The sequence below is a fragment of the Balaenoptera borealis genome, assembly GCF_965194805.1.
Source record: "Balaenoptera borealis genome assembly, chromosome: 5".
NCBI classification, from domain to species: domain Eukaryota; kingdom Metazoa; phylum Chordata; class Mammalia; order Artiodactyla; family Balaenopteridae; genus Balaenoptera; species Balaenoptera borealis.
The window spans coordinates 84,481,319-84,499,812 of record NC_138862.1 but is presented as its reverse complement, the minus strand read 5'-3'; the positions used below and the strand labels follow the sequence as shown (position 1 = coordinate 84,499,812).

Here is an 18,494-nt window from a genome sequence, read left to right as displayed (position 1 = left end):
TATCTTTAATTAGTTTCTCTTTCACACTATACATGTCATCAGCTGTTGAAACCTAGCCATCAAGTGATAAGAGCTCTGTGTTAAGATAGAAATATACTATTTTATATTCGTACTCCACCGAGAATTCAGTATCCTTTACTTTCATTCAAATGATTTAACCACCATAATTACCAATCAGGTCATTCAAGAACACATATGCAATTTAATTCCTGTCAGTAGATACAGATTTCTTTTAATTAAAGCTTGTATGACTAAAATATCTTTGATTATCTAGTTCATTACAGAATTTCCCTGTGTGTTCATTTATTCATGAGACAAATATTTAAAGCACTAATAATATTCCAAGTAATTAATAGAAAATTACATCATATACAGAGAACAGAAAAATATACCTTGCTTCTTATGGTATCACCCAACAATTGGTCAATGTTTAAAACCAATAATAAAGAGATAGTTTGTACTGGAGAACTGAACAACTGATTAGAAGATAATTCTTTTATAGATCAATGTGTAGTTAAGTTAGACCTGTTACAAAATTTGGAGAAGTTATATTTTTTACTGTTTCTACTTTCTGGCCTCCTCTTCTCCCTTGAATGTTCTCTTGTGGGGCTTTCACCCCCAGCACTCCCATCAAAACCATGTTCTTTATGGTCACCAGCCACCACTTCATTGCTAAATCTAAGAGCGTGCCTCAGCCCTTTTGAACTCAACCATTGGGTACAATTTTTGAAGCCTTCCTGCCTGCCACATTATCTTCTCTCAGCCTCTGTAAGTTACTTTGGCTTCCTTACCAACTGTTCCTTTTCAGTCTTCACCCCCTACCCTCAGAATCAGGGCTTCTCAACCTCTGCACCAATGGCATTTTGAGCCAGATAGCTTTTTGCTGTGGAGGTTCACCCTATGAATTGTAGGATGTTTAGCAGCATGCCTACCCACTAGATACCAGTAGCACACAGGCATGCACCCCTAACCCGCCCCCCCCCCAGTTATGACAACCAAAAATGTCTTCAGATCCAGCCAACTGTCCACCGGGAGGCAAAATGCCCCCAACTTGAGAACCACTGTTCGAACTGTTCTACGTGGAGCAGTGGCCTAGGACTCAGTGCTGTGCCATCTTTTCTTTATCTGTACACAGGGTGAATTCATCCTTCTCATGGTTGAAACACTGCTTATATGCTGAACTCCCAATTTTACATCTCTGCCAGTTGCTTATCAGATTCAAATAACTAACTACCTTCTCTGCCTGTAAGTCTCATAAGAATCCCAAAGTTAATATTGCTAAACAGAATTTTTTTATGTCTTCTGCAAACCCGTTTCCCTTCCAATTCTTCTTATATTTATTAACAAATGGAACTACCTTTTACCCATCTGCTCAGGCAGAAATCTAGGAATCATCCTTCATTTCACTTCTTCTCTCACAACCCATATGAAATCGCATTGGTTCTGATGTCACACATATCCTGGATGTTTCTGCTTCTCTCCTCCTCCACACCAGTCAGATCATCACCATCTCTTTCGGAGACCATAGTAACTGCCTTCTTCCTGCTCCTGCTTCTGTTCTTCCCCTTCCTACTATCTGTTCTCCACACAGTAGCCCAAGTGATCTTTTAAAAATGAAAAGATCTTGGACTGTATTTCCTTCCACCCTCCCTTTTATTCACTCTACTCCAGCCACACTGATTTTCTTGCTCTTTCAGACCAGTTAGTTCCTGAGTTAGGACTTCTGCACTTGCTGTTTCTCTGCCTGGATGCTTTTCTCTCACGTGGTCATTTGACTGACTCCCTTATTCATTCAGATCTCCTGAAATGTCACTGGCTTGAGTAGGCCTTTCTAGCTGACTCCAGTAAAATCCCATCTCCCTCACCTTCCATCACTTCCCGACCCCTTACTCTACATTTATTTTCTTTTATTTGTTTGTTTGTTTGTTTATTTTTGGCTGCGTCAGGTCTTTGTTGCTGCGCACGGGCTTTCTCTAGTTGCAGCGAGCGGGGTCTACTCTTTGTTACAGTGTGCGGGCTTCTCTGTGGTGGCTTCTCTTGTTGCAGAGCACGGGCTCTCTACCTGAAAGTATGTATTTTTAGGTTTGTTTATTTTTTTGCCTCCTCCACTAGCTCCTTGAGGTCAGGAACTTTACCTTATTGCTGCTTTATTCCCCAAGGCCTGGAATGGTACTTGGCATAGAATAGATGCTCAATTACTATTTCTTGAGTGTACAAATGAATAATGAATGATCCTTTTTAGTTTGGAATACACGGTTGGCTTTATTTAATTAGATAACAAATTAAGTTAGAGGAAGTGATTCAAAAAAAACAAATTGTGTTAGAAAGTGTTTTGAGCATCTGTCTCTTCTGAGCAGGGGCAGATCCAGGTTTAGTAGAGTAATCTAAGCCTTACTCGTTTTGGTAGGCCCTCTTTAAGGGAAAGAACTGTAAGTACAAACACAAGTATATGTGAAAGTGATTATGAGTGACATAAATAGGTCCCACTTAACCCAAGCCAATGTAATAAGCCCAACTCAACTTCTCTTTTGCCAGATCCCCAAAATTCCCTCTGTCACTCACTTCATCACCACCTAAACTAATTCAAGGGGAAATCAGAGTGGAAAGAGTCTTAACTGATTGATGCAATTGAAATACATAACTTGTGCTAATTTTATCCAAAAAACAGAGAGAATGTGAATGTGTTTTCTACAGCTCCCTCTAGGGCCTTGAATGCTAGAAGGAGCCCTAAATCGTCCTCTGCTTCTAAGGAAGATACCATGTAACTAGCCCCAGTCCGGGCCCAGTAAAACCATATACTGAAGGATAGACATGTGTGGTTGTTACCACTTCCAGGCCCAGGTTCCCTGACTGCATCAATTACCTATCTCCATATCCCTGAAAGAGGAGCTGGCTCTCTTAACAGCTGAGTTAAGTGAGATCCAATGATTTTTCAGTATTTCCAGGTCATTTCTAGAGATGATAAAAGCAGGAAAAGTCAATATGACTTTTCCATTATTTTCCTCATGACACACTCCCCAAAATACCCCCAAATGAAGGAATATTAATGTTTCATTGTTGATTATAATAACCATTATTTATTGATTCTTTTTTTTTTTTTTTGCCTTTTAAGCTATTTATTTTTTTAACTGAAGTGTAGTGAATTTACAGTGTTGTTAGTTTCAAGTATACAGCATAGTGATTCAGTTATATATATATATAAATATTCTTTTTCAGATTCTCTTCCATTATACGTTATTACAAGATAGTGAGTATAGTTCCCTGTGCTATTAGGTCTTTGTTGTTTACCTATTTTATATTTAGTAGTGTGTATATTTTAATCCCAAACTTCTAATTTATCTTCTCCCACCCACCACCACCCCCTGCTATCCCCTTTGGTAACCATAAGTTTGTTTTCTATCTCTGTGAATCTATTTCTCTTTTGTAAATAAGTTCATTTGTATCACTTTTTAGATTCCACATTTAAGCAATATCATATTTTATTTGTCTTTCTCTGACTTACTTCACTTAATATGATAAACTCTGGGTCCATCCATGTTGCTGCAAATGGCATGATTTCATTCATTTTTATGGCTGACTGATATTCCATTGTGTATATGTACCACATCTTCTTTGTCCATTCACCTGTCAATGGACATTTAGGCTGCTTCCATGTCTTGGTTATTGTAAATAGTGCTGCTGTGGACACTGGGGTCTGTGTATCTTTTCAAATTAGAGTTTTCTCCGGATATATGCCCAGGATTGGGATTGCAGGATCATATGGCAACTCTTTTTAGCTTTTAAGGAACCTCCATACTGTTCTCCTAAATGGCTGCACTAATTTACATTCCCACCAACAGTGTAGGAGGGTTCCTTTTTCACCACACCCTCTCCAGCATTTACTATTTGTAGACTTTTTAATAATGGCCATTCTCACCAGTGTGAGGGGATACCTCATTGTAGTTTCGATTTGCATTTCTCCTATAATTAGTTATATTGAGCATCTTTTCATATGCCTGTTGGCCATCTGTATGTTTTCTTTAGAGAAATGTCTGTTTATGTCTTCTGCCCATTTTTTGATTGGGTTGTTTGTCTTTTTGATAATTAAGCTGCATGAACTGTTTGTGTACTTTGGAAATTAATACCATGTCAGTAGCATCATTTGCAAATACTTTTTCCCAGTCCATAAGTTGTCTTGTCATTTTGTGGATAGTTTCCTTTGCTGTGCAAAAGCTTTTAAGCTTAGTTAGGTCCCATATGTTTATTTTTGTTTTTATTTCCATTGCTCTAGGAGACAGATCCAAAAAAATATTCCTGCATTTTATGTCAAAGAGTGATCTGCCTGTGTTTTCCTCTAGAAGTTTTACATTTAGGTCTTTAATCCATTTTGAGTTTATTTTTGTATATGGTGTTAGAGAATGTTCTAATTTTATTCTTTTATGTGTAGCTGTCCAATTTTCCCAGCACCACTTATTGAAGAGACTGTCTTTTCTCCATTGTATATTATTGCCTCCTTTGTCATAGATTAATTGACAATAGGTGCATGGGTTTATTTCTGGGCTTTCTATCCTGTTGCATTGATCTATATGTCTGTTTTTGTGCCGGTACCATACTGTTTTGATTACATTAGCTTTATAGCGTAGTCTGGAGTTAGGGAGTGTGATTCCTCCAGCTCCATTATCCTTTCTCGAGATTGTTTGGCTATTCAGGGTCTTTTGTGTTTCCATACAAATTTTAAAAATTTTTGTTGAGTATTTTATTTATACCAGGCAATATACTAAGTATTTTAAAGTAAACAATAATTTTATAAGCACTGAGGTTGTGGTTTATCTTTAATTACTTAGATGAGTTTTACTGCCATCAGAACCTGTATTTTTTGTTTTTGTTTTTTTTTTTAATTAATTAATTTATTTTTTTAATTTTTGGCTGTGTTGGGTCTTCGTTTCTGTGCGAGGGCTTTCTCTCGTTGTGGCAAGCGGGGGCCACTCTTCATCGTGGGGCGCGGGCCTCTCACTATCGTGGCCTCTCCTGTTGTGGAGCACAGGCTCCAGACGCGCAGGCTCAGTAGTTGTGGCTCACAGGCCCAGCTGCTCCGCGGCATGTGGGATCCTCCCAGACCAGGGCCCGAACCCGTGTCCCCTGCATTGGCAGGCAGATTCTCAACCACTGCACCACCAGGAAAGCCCATCTTTTTTTTTTTTTTAAACAACCAATCTTTTAAATAACTTTTTTAAACCAGTGGTAAAGATTATGACTACTTTGTAAACTAAATTAACGTAAAGTTCTGGTTGTACTCTTATTTGTGGAAATTAAATCCTGACATTCTTTGGGGATTCTGCATTTTTAATAGGCCTTAGTAAGTTTTGGCTATAAAGCCCAGGGCAATACTATCTAACTGGCATTAACTGCATTTTTACGTGAAATCCCTTGAATAGGTCCACTGGCCATTATCTTTCCTTTCAGGTGTTGGTTTTGTGTATAAAATTCTTTTTACCTGCTCTTTCTATGGTGTGTCCAGAAATACAGTGGCAGGTGATCTGCTGTGACTTCTGGTTGGAATGGTTTCAGAAAATAATTGTGATTGAACAGGGTTTATTATCATTTTTACTTTGTGATAGGAGTAAAGCAGTCACTAACAGCTATATCATTGTCACTAAAAACTGTGCCACATAATTCCAAACCCATCTTTGAGTTTCCAGTCTGATAATGTTATCCAAAGAATCATTTTACATAATAATAAACATGATAATGCTTTATGGTGTTTCTTCTCATTCTCCTTTAACTTAACTAGTCACAGATTTCAAATGTAACTGGCTTAAATGATGCAAATGATTTTTAGTAAAGAATGTACACTAGTTTGCATCACTTCTGATTTAGCATCATTTTAACCCATAATGCAATACTGGTTTATTTGTTCTGTTTTAGATGTTTGGAAATTGGACATTTGGTACCTTGGTCTTCACAGTCATGCTTATTACAGTCACAGTAAAGGTATGGTACAGAAATTAGAAGCATGGATACATTTTGTGTCTGCATAATTCTTAGTTAATTTTCCTCATTTCTTTATTGATAGATTTTCCTTTTTTAGTCATGAATAATTTCATGGATGCCTAGTTTAATAATTCATTTTAATTTTTGTCAAAAGATTCATTATGAATCCATTTTTTAAATTCATTATTTTGGAAAGCCTCAGCTGATTTTTATGGTCAGATAAAGGTTAACCCCTCAATACTCATCTCCGAAATTCTGCTTCTCTCTATGTAACACAAGACAACACAAGCTGGTTTAGGCCATGGAGTTCTGAATAAAGTACTCATGAAATTTTAATACTGCTTCCTCACAGAAGAAAAATACTATAAACTTGAAATTGTTGAATTTCATACTAGGATCTTTTCATTAATATTTATCTTCTGAGGGACTTTGCCATAGCAACCTTAGTCACTTATAATTAATACATTTTATTCTTAAGTTTTAGCTGAGAAGTTAAAGATTTATTAATTTATATTAAGGGTTTTTTAATTTATTTTTTTAGATGGCTTTGGAAACTCATTTTTGGACCTGGATCAATCATCTTGTTACCTGGGGATCTATTTTATTCTATTTTGTATTTTCTTTGTTTTATGGAGGGATTCTCTGGTGAGTGACTATATTTTATTTTAATTATATTAATTCAACTCTAATAAATAGTTATTATGATAGATTTTATTATGAACAAATTCGACTCAGAATAGTTTTGAGACCCTATCCTGATAAGAAATTTAGTTTTTTCAGTTGATCTTACTGATATGGAAGAAAAAAGAAACTAACAATTACTGAATACCTACTATATTCTAGTGTTTTACCTAAGATATTACATTGATTCATCACAATAATCTTGTTACCCCGTTTTTTTCTATTTGGAAACTGAGCTCCAAGATCACAACAGTTAAAAGTAGCAAAGCTAAGATTTACTTGAAAATTAATGTTCTTTACACTAATCATATTACCTCTAAATTATTGTTAATGTATATAATTTAAAAAGTCACGTAGAATCATTAAATTTTCATGAATGAGTTAACTTCTCTCTCAAAAGTAGTGTGCTGCATATTCATAGGTAAAATCAGATATTCAGCTATTCTGATAGATTAAAAATTAATGCTTTTCCTAAGATTCTTTGGTAAGTGATGGACAGCTGAAGTCTCTCAATTGGAGAATGTATATTACATTGCCTACTGTGCCTGTGATCCCTGTATCAGGCAAAATATTACAAAAGGCAGGGAAAAAACTTGTATTGGCTAAACATTAACTTTCATTTAGGATTATAAAAAGATACTCTACTGAATATCATTTGTTTGTTTTTAATCCTCTTTATTTCTGCATTTCTTCCTGTATTTCCCCTCATTCTTTTGAAGTGATATATACACAAACCCAAAAAGAGTATCTTGACAATACCTACTACTATGTAGAACTAATATTTGTGAGTACATTTATTTTAAAATACATGTGTAGAGAAGATCCTCTAAGTAGAGCTTTTCAACCTAAAATTTGGGTAATCAAGCTTGTAGTTGCTTAGTAGAAAATATTTTATTACATACTTTTTCTTGCTTTTTTGATCTCTTAAGTCTGTATTATTCACTACATAATTCTTTTGAATTATCCTAACACTAAGATAGGATAAGTCAATTACTTGCCACTTTCCTAATTATAAAAACTATGGTTGTCATTCAAATGAATTAAATTGGATTTTATTTTTAACAATTAAAATCTACCATGTTTTATTAGTTAGTTGATTAATTAAATTACACTGATTCCACATTTTGAACATTTTCCTGGAGTATTCTTAAAATTGTAACCTTCATGTATAGTGGGTTTACTTAATGTCTTGATTTAAGAATCTGTCTTGTCGGTTTCTTCTTTTATTAATCCCACTTTCTTTCTTTGCAGGCCATTTTTGAGCTCCCAGAATATGTACTTTGTATTTATTCAGCTCCTGTCAAGTGGTTCTGCTTGGTTTGCCATAATTCTCATGGTTGTTACATGCCTATTTCTTGATATTGTGAAGAAAGTGTTTGACCGACAGTTTCATCCTACAAATATTGAAAAGGCACAGGTAACCACTTTTTATATACAATACCTTTTTAATTAGGAGCCTTGATGAATAGCTGTCATTATAATTTGCTTACATTAGAAAATAGGAAATTATCTATTCCTGTATCAAGTATTTTGCAATATAAATATTGTTAAATGTGATATTTTTAAAGTTGTTATTGTTGCTATGAACTTTAAAAAGACTCCTGAAAAATTATAATTTTTAAAAATTACATTGTATTATTAATAGAACTAGATTTTAAGTATAAAACTATCAAGTTATGTCCAAATAATAGTATAAATATGTCTTAAATAGTATTATCACAGCCTTCTATCAAATATATATAATTGGGATATATATCCATTTCTTTAGAACCATTAGAATTTCAGTAGTACTTCTTCAGGTCATATTGTTTTCAACAAAAGTATGAAATAAGTTCTTTAACCTAAGTAACTTCTACAGAATGGATTTTTATAAAATATATTCTCTCACTAAACACTTACTAATAATATTAAACTACAGCAGATATTAACAGTATGTTACATAGTGTTTAAGAATATGGTCTTTAGGGCCTGATAGTTGTGGGTTCAAAACCCACATTCTACCACTGAGTAGCTCCTGTAACTTTAAGTCTCCGTTTCTTCATGGGTAAAATTATGACAGAAATGTCTATTTCAGTACATTTGTAATAAGGATTAAATGAAATAATGTTCAAACACAGAGTATATCCTCAAGAAATGATAGCTATTTAGTATATTTGACTTTTTTTGTGTATTTGACTTGTACATAAGCTAGAAATATTGGTTTGTCCTATTAACCGTATCATGACATTGAACATATGTCCTCAAGAGTACATTCTAATCAACTTTTATGCCCTTGTAAACACAGTGTTTATTAATCATTTAGTTCTGCCTAGGTTGAGGGTTTTGTGGGGGGTTTTGTTTTTGTTTTTGTTTTTTGCATGTTTGCTATATGCCAAGCAAATTTTGGAAATTTAGTTGTGTGTTCATGCTACAAATAGAATAAGTGCTTCTTAAGTATTTAGTGATTTGAGTTAGGCTTCTTAAACAGTGTATTGGTTTTAATTTCAGTTGCTCATATTAACATTTCTTTAGCACTTATTTGCTTTGGTCAGTCAGTCCTAGCCAATATACATTTTAACACCACTGAAGCAGCATAGGCCTCTGAAGCCTGACAAACTTAATTCAGATACTGTTTTAACCACTTATAAAATGTATGTCCTTAATCAAGTCACTTCTCTAAGCCTCAGTTTCTTCCTCTGTAGAATCAGAATAATAACTACCTTACTTGATGGTTAGAGATCATTAATATAAAGTGCCTAACCCTGGGTCTGTATGTAGTAAGTCCTCAGTAAGAACATAATTAAAAGAATGATGAGGATGTTGCTCTGATACTGATCTTCAGCTAGGGCTGAAAAAATTTGCATAATCTGGTTACTGTGTCTGCCTATGCATATATTTATATCAGTATGGGCAGACTTTTCCACCATGCAATATATTACTTAAATATATATCAGAAAGGTTTGCCTATCTTTTTTCTAATCTTCAGAGATATTCATGATAATAGAATACTACTTTTAATACATTGTCTATTATACTTTTTTTAGATCTTTATGGAGAACATATTTGTCTTGCCCTCTTGGCTATATAAAGTTATATTTCACCAAACTATATTAATGACATCACTTAAAAACTTACTTCTTTATAAAAGTAAATAATGATTTATTTACATTTATCCTTAGAAATTTTCTTTAGGCAGAGCATTATGTCTTTTCATAGAGATTTCTTAATGATAATAAAAGGTGATAATATTAGTCCTTATTACCATTTTTATAGACCTCTTTTTAAAGGATTACACAGGAAATATTTGATACCTTAAGGCGGACCCTTAGACAAGAAAAAGTTAAACGTACTTTATATATATTTTAGTTCTTTTACCATAGGTTAAATTGATTAAAAATGGAGTTGATTTAAAAAATCAATCATTTTTCTATGTATGAAAGCCAGTATAATCTCCCTTTCTACTCTACTAAATTCCTTTTAAATGATTTGACTGGATGTTCAACTGTAATCTAATCTAAAGAGGAAAAGAATGTGATATATATTTTTAAAATTGAGTCACTTTGCTGTACAGCAGAGATTGGCCCAACATTGTAAATCAACTATACGTCAATAAAAAATAAACATGGAAATAAAAATAATCTAAAGAGGAAATCTCTACTTCCACTCAGGGATTTTCTAGCCTACTGGGGATTTTTTTTGTTTTTGTTGAGACAGTATATGGTCATTCATATCCCGTGTGTGACATTATTCTTTCGCTGTAGTCAGTAATCTTTATTATTTCAGCCTTGTACTTTCACCTCTAATTTCAAATGTTGAGAAAGTTGTCAGCTACTTACTTCATTGCTTACCAAAAGTAGCAAGAAAAATCATATCAAAAGAAGAGTTGTCAGCATTTATTTTGAGCTTTGTTTTTCTGCAGAATAACAATGTGGTATTAAGAATAAATTCTTTTGATAGCAAAGCCAATGGCCCTACAAACGTCAGTTATGTATGTGTACCATGTATGATATATCCTACTCTTGTAGGGACAAATGTCTTTACAAAGCTTGTCCTGTGTCTGTCTCTTAGGTGATAAATACAGCTCACTGACTTGTTGTATGTCCCATCCCTTTTCTGTCCACTTATAGATGTACTCCAACACAGTCGCTTTCAGTGACGAGTTCATCGCACTGCAGCCATTGTCGAGGGCAAGGAATCAGCTGAGCAAACTTAGGTAGAGTAGGAGGAGTAGAACCTCACTAACTCTTCTGCATGCTAAAGGTCAATTTAAAAATATTCAAAAGATGGGCAGAGGCATGAATTAAGAGTGGGGCATTTTTGTTAGCACAGCTCTGTCTCTAATTTGACCTTTATCAATATGTATGTTAAAACCTAAAAAATATATCCATTTCTTTGAGACAAAAATTCAGCATAACAGGACAGAGATCTGTACCTTATTATATATTTTATACCTTAACTACCTTTTCTAGCACAATTCTAATGCTTCTGCTTGTCATATTGGTACGTAAGAATGCTACTGCATGTTGAGTAATTTAAGCTACAGAAATTCATCATAAAATTTAAAGTTTTAAGTTTCAGTTACTTGGAAGTGAGAATTGCCCATTTTTATCTTGCCTTAATCTATGCTGCAAATACATGTGTATATTTGTCTTTGTACACTGTAATGGCTGCTGAAACGTTTCATATCCTTGCTGCTGTTTAGTGCATCTATAAATTGAACAAATACTTTTTTTTTTTACTTTTTAATTATTTTATTGGTATAAATAATTCAGCCCTGAAAAAAAATCACTCTAGATTTCAAGTGGGTTTATTGACTACAAATTATTTTAAAATAATGCAAAAGTGTGTCCTAATTTTTTTTTCCTTTTTTTTTTTGCTTAAACAATAGGTAAGATTTTAACAATACATTTTGTATCTCATATATATACCTTTATCTCCACAGACAGATCCATTCTGTCAGTTTCCACAAAAAATAATCAGTAATCCGAAGATATCTTGATGGAAGAGAATGAAAGTTTAAATCCTAGAACTTTTCATATTAAGATACCAAAGCTATATATTAATTTTAACTCCAGTCTGGTTTGAAAAGGAAAAGTAATATAACTGAATTTTTTGTTTTGTTTTGTTTTGGCACCCTTCAACTTCTTACCCTGGATTTTTAGTCATACATTTTTTTAAAATTCTTTTTTATTCTCAAGGTTTCTAATCCATCTATGTTCACTTGATCAAACGAATGACTTTGACAAAGCACTGCTTAAATAACTTCTTATGTAATCCTATGAGTTCATAATTTTGAGCTGTTCGAAAATTTTACCAAACCTTTCGATTTTATTATTCCTATTAGCATCAGGATTTTTGAAATACTCTACTTTGAATTACAAAGGTATAATAATTGTAGATGAATATACAAATGGGTGTTTAAGTGGTAGTCAACTAAATTTCATGTTTAAAACAAGAACTAAAATCAAAACAAACTTGGAAGATTTGCCTTCACCTTTGGTTGAGCCAAATATGTGCATCACATTTTATCTATATGTGCCTTCTGAAAACAGTGTGTATTTGTCACATTTTCAAACATCTAATTATTTAACTCCAAGGCAATAGGAGAGCTCATTATTTAAAAGAACACTCCGGCAAGCACTTTTGTGAGGATTAACTTTTACATTGTGAATAATCTTAATGTTTTTATTAAATCATATTTTCTCATATCATGGTGGCTCAAATCAAGCAACATTTTTTGAACAATGATAGACTAAAAAAGAATGATACACGGAGATCATAAATTAAAGAGATTCCACTCTTCTTAATAGTGTAATAAAGTAGTAAGCTTAACATTCATCTATGAAGGAACACAATGAGAGCAGGGTACATGAGTCAGGTAGTGTTTCCTGCAAGCACTGTCCAATCAGGTGGTGTAACAAAGGGAGAAGAGCCCTGTTGGGGAGATGGTGGGCCTGAATGCTAGCACAGCGTGCCCTTGGCCCTGCACCCTCTATATCCTAATCAAATTAGTTCACCTCTCTGAGCCTCTAGGTTCTTCACCTATCAAATGACTATTTTACATACTGTGGTCTATATGCTTACTTACTATCAGCATCAGAGAAAAACGAAAAGAAAGAAATACTATGCTCAACCAAAGGCCAGGCAGAAATAACAATTGCTTACATGAGTGGTAAATGATCACTGGATGGGCATTTGCTCATAGCTTCATGAAGAACAAGTGCCACAAACATCTGTCTGTTGATGCATGCTGTGGATTTTGAATACATCTTGTTTTTGAACTATGTTGAATGGTATTACTGGGTGTGATCCATGGTAGCTTAATTGTTTACTGTTGTGACAGAGAGGAAGATTGTGCATATATCGAATATCTTTAAGAGCTTTCAAATCTTTAATCAGGTTAGTACTTCTTAAGGACCATTAACACAAAACTATTAATAATTTTCTTTTGAATAAAAGAAAACTCATTTTGAGTATTTTACACTCCTTTATGTTATAGGCAAAGCTATAATAATAATCTACCTTTACATAAACTTTTATTGTACTCTTGAAACCAAGGAATTCTACTACTGTATTTTTTATGTATGTAAGAAATTTACTATAGCATTTTTTATAGAAATAATTATTGATTAGTCCTAAGACTGAGAAAACACATAGAAATGAGGGAAAAAATTGTTTTTTATTTATTGAGGACATTTTTTTAAAATTTAAGAAAGGTTAAAATTAGCTTGGCTGTAGGCACATACTCCTTAGAAGGTTTCTAATACTTAAAATATAGAGGGAATTCCCTGGGGGGCCAGTGGTTAGGACTTCGCCCTTTCACTGCTGAGGGTCTGGGTTCAATCCCTGGTCGGGGAACTAAGATCCCACAAGACACAGCCAAAAAAAAAAAAAAAATAGGAAAAGCAAAAGAGTAGAAATTTATATAACTAAGTTAACACTCACTTAAAAAATATATTTCAAATTAAGGATTAAATTAATTTTGTTTACTACATCAAGTCAAGCTCCGCCTTACTCGTATGTCTAACATTTGAAAGGCCATATGATTGACCCTTCCACTCTGCTGAATTCCAGTTAAAGTAGAGAAGTCTTCTGAGAGGGAGCATCAGAGATGCGAAATGGGACATACCTTTGCAATAAGAACCCTAACTCTTGGTGGCAAGGAATTTGTTTAATAGAAGAAATTTAATTTTATTGATGGAAACCTGGTTTTAATTTAACTTTGTGCACCAGAATATCATGGCTTTTTTTTGTATGCTCTGTTGTATGCTCCTTAAGAAGCTACTATTTGCTCTCTTTTGTGACAGTAAATGAATGTGGTGTTGTGTGAACTTTCATTTGTGCCTCACAGATTGTGGACCCCAACTTGCTATTTTGATTCTAAACTTATATACAGTGAGAGTATTGTTCTGTAATATGAGACTTGTTGCTTTTCTGTCCTTCCAGATGGAAGAAGATAAGGGTTCAGTCAGCTCAGCATATGAATTTGCTGAAAGCAAGCACAGAGGGGAGGACAGTAGGCACCTGCTAGCTGAGGCTTGCAGCCAGCAGGACAGTTCTTACGTGCACTAGGTAGTACTGCGCTGGACCTTCTTGGGGACATATCCGCTAAGTTCTCAAGCTTGGGGCATGCTATGGGAGAACTGGCCTGACATTTCAGTTTTTACTTTACTAATTCCTTCACCATTTCTCATATATTGTTTTTGTTTACCTGTTTTCCTTTTTTATGATCTTTACATTTTTTATATGTCCGTACCTGAATATTTCATTAATCTTCCTTTGGAGTTATAGTGTTAAATCTTACTTTACTTCAAATTCTAACCTATTGTCTTATACTCAAGAATTTATTCCTTTTCACTTCTTTTGAAAATATGTCATGCTATTTCTGTTATTTCCCAAATCACTTTTGCCACTTGTAGTTATGTGTCATTTTATACATGTTAACATAGTTAGACACTGAATTACTTATCTAAGTCTACCTCTTGAGTTGAATGGTCAAATGAGTGAGTGCTTAGACTTGGTACTGAATAATTTTCGGTTGACTGGTATTCACCAAACTCTCAGTTCTTACTTTTCATAAACTTTCATAGTTACATCTTTGTAATAAAAAAGTATGAATTAATGAGGACTTGATTCACTCCCTCTTGAGAATTAAACCCTAACAACCACTTCTAGACCTAATTGGGATATGCAAAATATTTTAATTGGTTGTAACCATGGAAGATAAAAATTCTTACCACTAGTAATTATATTTTTACTTGGGCTGTTTGCCACTTTGTACATTCTAATTACTGGTCAAGAAGGTGCTGTTGTCTCATCTGAGATAACCCTCATAAATGGTGAAACCTTAAAACAAAGCTACTTGAAGATTATAAATCAGACAGTGGAACAGGTACAATAATTTGAAAAAAATGTGTATTCTGGAAGACATATTTTTAAAATTAGATTCCTTTAGTGAATTGCCCAAAATGGAAAATGTTGAAGATTAATCAACTCCCAGTCATTATTATTATTAGTTGAAAAGAAATTCAAAACAATTCTGAATTTTTATTTTGTTTTGGGATATTTCATATGATTACCTTCATAATATATTTATCTTGTATTTTGCTTTGATAAATATAGAAAGATTTTTAGTTTTTAGAACATGCGCTCATTGGCTACAAGGAAAACTCAGCTGAAGAACTCATTGATTAAAGAGGGGAAGCTGGCTGGGATTTATATGATGTCCTGGTTAATTCCCAGAGCACATAATCCATTTGGGAACTGACTGTGCTAATACTGTGAAATTATGTCCTCTGCGATGAAAGTTCCCCAAAGATTCAAGCTCAAGTGGATATTTCAAAAGACATGGATATGGTGCTGCTTTACTTTAATATGTTCATTAAAATGTATAGAACAGTTGAGAATTGGGTTCTTAGAATACCCCTATTAAATAATAGGGGCCTTGTTATGGTTACTTTTACAAAGGAATGATAAGTGAACTCTTTTATCATCCTGTGACATATGGTCTCTCTTCCTATAAACAAGAAAGTAGAAGAGCCCTCAAACCATGGATATGATTTTAGTAAAATTGCTGGAGGTGTTTACCCTGATCTGCAGTTTTTTTTCTGCTTATCACTGAATTTTAATTAGTTGAATGAAATATATCTTGAGTATTTCTCGTCTCATATATTTCTGTCTTTGGCATATATTTTGAGATGAAAATCACTTTTAAAAAAGTAAGTATTAAATAATATCTCTCTCCTATATTTTCTGTCTTGAAATGGCAGTTGTTTCTCTAATCAAAATTTGGTCAGCCTTTCCAAATCAGGCAGAATTAAGCTGAGCCCTAAATGTTGCCATGGGCTAGACTCTCCTAGTCATCTCCCTCTACGTCACCCTGCCTCTTAGGCCTTCATTGTTCTGTCACATTTTTGTCTCTGGATTCCTGGCCCTACTCTGGATGCCCTCTTTCCAGCTTGCACCTAGCTACCATAGATATATCAACAGGATGCTACGGCTACTGACCTTTCTCATTGTGAACCAGGACGCTTAAGCCCGAGACCTGAAATCTGCCACCACCAACAACAAAAAACATCTTAAGCAGTTTCAACCAACTACAAGTCACCTTCCTCTTCTTGTGTGACAAAGATACGTACAGCTATTGCTTCACTTAACAAAGCAGTGAACTACAAAAGGAACAGAAAACCTTGATGGCCTGTATTTAGTTATTTGCCACTAAAAGCTACACTTTTCTGAATGAGTAAAATTTTGTAAACAAATACAATCGAACATTTAAAAGACTAATAATAATAAGGCAGGACCTAGATGCATATCTGATAAGTGTGACAGTTTACAAAACTAATGTTATTTTCAAATCTGTGCTGACTTAACAGCTTTTTCATCTGGAGGTCAAAATGAAGAAAAATATTAGTATTGATATTATTTCTACCAAACGGTAATGATATGCTGTGAATGATTGATACTTAGAAAACTGATTTCTTAACATCAGCTGTGCTGATTAGTTAATTGTTGCTATTCTGATTTACCCTCTCCATTAAATTAAAATTGGAGATTTTATCATTTTTCACAGATAACTCATACTCTTGTTCACCTAAACTACAAATTCCTAGTCAGATATTGTTATTTTGCAATCACATGATTAAAATAAAGGGGCCTCAGTCTTTCTGAAACAAGGAATAAGCCAAGTTTATTAAAATAAGCTTACCTAATAAATAGAATTCATATTGTATGCTTATTTTCACACTTAAATTTAGGCAACACATATGGGAATCTCCTTCATTCTGGAGATCCCTAAAAGTCAGTATAGAGGTATTTTATTTATACTTATAATTGGCTTTCAAAATTGTTTATTTTACTTGGTGAGAAAGAAAGGGAAGGGAGTCCAGGGGAGTAAATGTGAGCTTACAGCATGTTTTGGAGAAAGAGGCCTTGAGTAAGAGAAGCAGTTACTTAAATACCATCATTAAACAGGTACCTCTTCCAATTCTGAATAAGAACTTGAAGCTATTAACTTGTTTTAGGGGTTTTATTATTCTTAACCAAATATGGAAATTGGTAATATTTGATGACTTTTGATCTCACATTTAAAAGAAAAACATTTCCTTAAACAGAAGCCTTTTTTTCCCTCCATAATTATAGTTTAAGGCTTCTTTACAAATATCTCCTTTAAGGCTAAGCAAGGTGTTCACTTTGATTATGAAGTATATAAAACAATTTTAAGGGCAAAAGAACAAATATGGTCAATAGTTAAATAATTTTTATCTAAACTTAAAGAACTTTATTTGATTTGATAGGGTAAAATGTCATAGGCATGACTAAAAAACTTAGAAATGTATGACAGTTTTCCAACACTTAGAAAATTTAAGGAAGATTTTTGTAGAAGTAACAGGAGAAACTTCTAAATGTTTACCATCATTGATGTGAAAATAATGGAAATAAGAGCAGTGAGCCAGAATTTATTTCAAAAGGGAAGTTCTATAAAGATGAAAATTTTTATTAGCTATACATACCCATGTTGGATCTCCATAGTTGTTTTGCTTGGCAGCCCTTTTAGCTCTAAGTTATGTGGTTGTTTCTGGGAAGTAAATGTGGTGGAGAGTGAGTCTTACCAATAAATCAAAATTTCTGTTAAGTTAAAAGTTACTGTTTAGTGCCACCAGGTAGGGTCTCACTCCTGTTACTTTGCTTGTTTTCTTTTCTAGTATTTATTAATAGTCTTCTTGTTTAAAAAGGTAATGACTCCCTCTCCTTACTTTGAATGAAATGAGGTCTAAATGCTCCACCCCCGGTTATACTGGAAGCTGTGATATGAGATCAAAGATGTATATATGGAAAAGTGATGGAGCTTGGAGGTTTGCTAGAGAACAGTATAGTGTTTTCTATAGATAGCTTTACAGAAACACAGTTAACCAGCATTTTCAAAGCAGGTGGGTTTTTTTTTCTCCTTAGGGAATAAAAAGGAAATATATTTTGCTTAGTTCAGAAGGTGATCTGAAAAGTCATTTCTTTATAATATTTTTGACATATTAAGATATTTACTCTCTGTGTTGAGTTGCCCTTAGTTTAATACTTGTCCTTAGGTTTTAAAGTAAAAGGTGATGAATGCAAAGCAGATCCAAACCTAAGCAGTGTTCTGCATGTGTGTGGACACTCAAATGCTGCTGACCTTATGGGTGTTATCTTTAGTGAATCCCTGTCAGTTGGTCGAGCACCAGCGGTAGTAAAGCACATGTTGTTAAGCTAAGAAGAACCAAACCCCTTGCTCTTTCAAGTTTCTGGTCTAGTTCAGTGCTCCCCAGATAAATGTTGTGAATGACCAGTTTGTTTTCTTGTTTGTTTTGTTGTTGTTCATTTCCAATTCA

General features: G+C 33.9%; 1 protein-coding gene across 9 annotated transcripts in view; it reads left to right on the top strand.

Annotated features, from left to right (window-relative positions):
* Positions 1 to 18,494, top strand: part of ATP11B (ATPase phospholipid transporting 11B (putative)) — a 141,171-nt gene that overhangs the window by 99,595 nt on the left and 23,082 nt on the right. For 7 of the 9 annotated variants that reach the window (XM_082393906.1, XM_082393907.1, XM_082393904.1 and 4 more), the window contains 3 exons: positions 5,905 to 5,970; positions 6,512 to 6,615; positions 7,903 to 8,068. In XM_082393906.1, the coding sequence (XP_082250032.1) occupies positions 5,905 to 5,970; positions 6,512 to 6,615; positions 7,903 to 8,068 (336 nt within the window). Of the gene's footprint in view, positions 1 to 5,904; positions 5,971 to 6,511; positions 6,616 to 7,902; positions 8,069 to 10,757; positions 10,844 to 14,076; positions 14,203 to 18,494 lie in introns of all 9 variants that reach the window. The other 2 variants (XM_082393903.1, XM_082393901.1) reach the window with 2 other exon arrangements.